We start from the raw sequence: 3,910 nt of genomic DNA on the forward strand, positions 1-3,910 counted from the left end.
CCCCGCGCCCCCGCCGCCGCCCTTCTGTTTCTCCGCTTCCTGCGCCGCCTGCTCTTTGGCCTTTTTGCTGCGTTTCCATTTCATCCGCCGGTTCTGGAACCAAATCTTCACCTGCGGGCACAAGCGGGCGTGAGACACCGGCCACCGCCACCCCAGGGCTTCCTGTCCCCGGAGTCCCCCCGGCCGCGCGCACCCGGGCCCCGGCGGGTCGGCCCTGGAATGGCCTCAGGGTGAGACGACTTAGAAGTGGAATGGGGAGGGGGCTTGCAGCTTCCTCCTCCCCCCAGCCCACCACTCAGCAGCAAACCCCAGAGCTGGGCTTGAGCTCCGTGGGAGCTAGGACTGTGTCCCCAACGACCCGGTCCGGGGACTTCTCTACCCGCGCCCTCCGTCTGCGGAGGAAGGGTCAGGGCAGCTGGCTACGTCGCGGTAAATCTCAGGATGTTCCCTCATCTCTTTCTGGAACAAAATTTCTCGAATGCGGCCTGGGGATCACCTTCTTCAGAATGAAAGGAGCGGTGGTTAAGTGCTGACTCTTGGGCCCCACCCCAAGCTACTGAATCGGCGCTCTGGGCTCCTTAGATGAACCCGTGCACCCGCCGTCTTAACTGTGGAGGCGCAGCGCCAGCTGCCCCAGACTGCCCGTGGGTCACGAGTGCAGAGGTAACAGTGTCCCCTGGGAGGCCGGGATGTGTCGGGGGCGGGGAGGGCGCGCACCTGGGTCTCGGTGAGCATGAGCGAGGTGGCCACCTCGAAGCGCTTGGGCCGCGACAGGTACTTGTTGAGCTTGAACTGATGCTCCAGCTCCAGCAGCTGCTGGCTGGTGAAGGCGGTGCGCGGCCGGCGGCACTTCCCCAGGAGGTTCGACTGCGCCTGGGCTGGGGACCAAAGGGCAGTGAGGCCCACAGCCGGCTCCGGTCCTCGCCCCAGCCCCTCCCGTGGCTGCTGGTACCACTGCCCTCAAGGCCCCAGTGCCGAAGGCCTGGCACTGCAGAGGGCAGGGCTGTTCCCTCACTATCAGTGCTCACTCCCCAAGGAATGAGGACTCAGGACCACCAAGTGGAAATGGGTGGTTTGGGGTTAATGAGACCAATTTTATTTTTTGTCTGGGAGACATCTGAGTGTCCCTGCTAAACAGGGTCCATCGCGGGAGGCATCCTCTCCACATGAGCCGGCTTTGGTAGGAGTGGATTGACCCAGAGGCAAGAGGAGAAGTGAGGCCAGTTGCGGGCCAAGATGGGAGGCTCCAGGAAGCCCAGGAGTTCAAGGCTGCAGTGAGCTAGACTGCACCCCTGCCCTGTACCCTGGGTGACACAGCAAGACCCCATCTCTCAAAAAATAAAAAATAATAAAATAAAATAAAGGAGCAGCGAGTGGTGAGAACCAAATCTCTCCCCCTCTCCTCACTGCGCCTTCCTAGAGATTCGGGCTCAGATCCAAACCGGTCTGGGAAGAGCTGGTCCTGCAGTTCCAGGTCTCCTTCCACTGCCTCCTTAAGACAGAAAAGGAGGAGGAGAAAAAGAAAAGGAAGGAAGGGAGAGAGGGAAGGAAGGGAGAGAGGTAAGGAGGGAGGGAGGGAGGGAAGAAGGAAGGAAGGAAGGAAGGAAGGGAGGGAGGAAGGGAGAGAGGGAAGGAGGGAGGGAGGAAGGAAGGGAGGAAGGGAAGAAGGAAGGGAGGAAGGGAGGGAGGAAAGAAGGAAGAGAGGAAGGGAAGAAGGAAGGGAGGAAGGAAGGGAAGAAGGAAGAGAGGAAGGGAAGAAGGAAGGGAGGAAGGAAAGGAGGGAGAGAAGAAGGAAGAAAGGAAGGAAGGAAGGAAGGGAGAGAGGGAAGAAGGGAGGGAGGAAGGAAGGAAGGAATGGAAGGAAGGGAGAGAGAACGGGTGGAATAGGACCAAACCCAGGGTCCAAATCTGTGTATGTATTCATCAGGGACCCTCCCACCTTTCCAGTGTTTTTCTTGACATGCCCCCTCCTCAGGGTGAGGGTGGCAGGGGCAAGGCCTGGGGAGACTGGAAGCCTTTTCAGGACAATTCTCATTACGCAAATTAAAGGCAGAGGCGCAGGCAGGATCCGGTTCTCTGTGTGTTCGAGGAGGCCTGCCCGGCTTTATTTACATAATTTCGCACGGTTACATCACAGAGAATTTTATGACCTCAAAACGAGACTTCCCTTGATTTCCCAGGAGCCTGACAAGTGTTGGACAATAAAAGAAAGAAAGCAAAGGAAAGAAAGGAGGCCAGCCCCCGGCCTGGATGAGCTCAGTTCCCCGGGGATGGGCAATTTGCTTTAGAGGATGGCCCACGCCCCCTGCTTTAGTCAAACAAGGCCCCGAATTCCCAACTTGACAATACATTAGAACTTTAATTAAAACACTAGCTCTAGAGGGACCATTTGGGAAATGCCATCCCACAGGCAGAAACAACCAATTAAAGAAACCAAACAGGTTTTCCCTGTGACCAGCGAGGAGGACTTCTCAGAACACATTCTGCCGTCTTTGGCACGATTATGCCTGCCCTTTTGGATTGCCAGGTGCAGATTCCTCTTCTGAACTTAAAGCTGGCTGTGTTTATAATTTGGCTAACTCTAGGTCAACATTTGGAATCAAACAGGCAAGGTGTGTTGGGAAAGGTGTCTCACTTTAATACATTTTCTGAGTGACCTTGGGCTCCACAAAGCTCCAGAAAGCGCCCCGGTGGCCAGGGAGTCCAGGGCCTTAGGAGGCCTAGGACCATGGTCCCCTGGGCTGGCCAGCCCCCTCCGTGGGCGACTTAGCGTCCTTAGCTCTGGGAAATGCAGGTCATATTGGTGGCTTTCTATCAGAAGGGCTGGGCCCTGGGTCGGCAGCCAGGCCCAGGAGGGCGCCCTGGGTTTAAGCCCAGGCTGGCAGGAGATTCACAGACCCAGACGTGTCTGAGGTGAGGGGCAGCTTTCCGTCTTCCAGCTGGAGTCGGTGGGGCTGACTTTCCCAGGTGAGGGATGGGTGGCCACTGGGGCCTTCTTGGAGCTGAGCTAGGAAAGCCTGGGGCGGCTGTGGGCAAACAGCGTTCTGCAGGGATTTTCTCACCCCCTTGTGACTTCTCCAGCCTCTGGGGTCCTAGATTTTCTCTGTTTAGTCACAACCACAGCTTCCAGCAAAGGAATCTGAATTCTGGAGTGTTTATTTCTGTTTTCTTTTTTGCTTTTCCCCTGCTCTGCCTGCATCTCCCCAGTCTAAACAAATTCACTCAGACAGAAACAATGGGGTCTCTTTGTTTGGGTGTTCGGCGGCTGAAAGCGTTGAGCGGAATGCATCTTCTGCTCAGCCCGACTCAAAAGTAGCTGACCCCATGGGGCGATCGGGGAGAGCCAGAGCCAGAGCCCCGGAGTCCCAGCCCAGAGAGTCTGCGTGTGCCAGTAAAGCCTGAGGGGCCCAGGCCTCTGGAGAGGTGTCCCGCCCGGATGGAGAGGAAGCTGCCCGAAGCCCAGCGGCTCTGGGGTGGGGGCTCCCTCGGCCCCACCTTGGAGGGGCATTCGTTACCTTGTTGGGGGCCCGGGATACCAGGCCAGGCACCTACTGTTTAGAATCTCCCCATAGCTAGTTCAAGCCAGGCCACCTGCCTCGGCCATCGCACGCCGGATCCAACGCCCTCCCAGAGGAGGGCAGCGCCCTGGTAAAAGCCGGGGGTTCCCTGGGCCCTGGCCTTTTCTCCCCGGGCCTCGAAGCCTATTTCTCTTGTTTGCTGCTCCTGAAGCACTCCCTCTCCCTGGAGGGGCTGCGGGTGTCTCTAGCGCCCCGAATGGGGGACCTGGCCCAAGTTCCCTTCCCCGGTGATAAGCCGTGACCCCCATTCCCGGGCCTGCCTAATTCAGGGCGCTCTCCGTTCGCCTTGCCCGGCGACTTCCTTCTCTTGCAGCCTTCAGGTTAATCATTAG

At 58.0% G+C, this 3,910-nt stretch overlaps 1 protein-coding gene across 1 annotated transcript in view; it reads right to left on the reverse strand.

The window, feature by feature from the left end:
• MNX1 (motor neuron and pancreas homeobox 1) overlaps positions 1–3,570 on the reverse strand; it is a 16,437-nt gene extending 12,867 nt beyond the window's left edge. Inside the window, 3 exon segments of the mRNA XM_011941600.1 lie at positions 9–111; positions 718–878; positions 3,516–3,570. Of these exon segments, the coding sequence (XP_011796990.1) occupies positions 9–111; positions 718–878; positions 3,516–3,570 (319 nt within the window).
• Between the last annotated feature and the right edge of the window lie 340 nt (positions 3,571–3,910).

Source organism: Colobus angolensis, unplaced genomic scaffold (assembly GCF_000951035.1).
Source record: "Colobus angolensis palliatus isolate OR3802 unplaced genomic scaffold, Cang.pa_1.0 Scaffold2, whole genome shotgun sequence".
NCBI lineage: Eukaryota > Metazoa > Chordata > Mammalia > Primates > Cercopithecidae > Colobus > Colobus angolensis.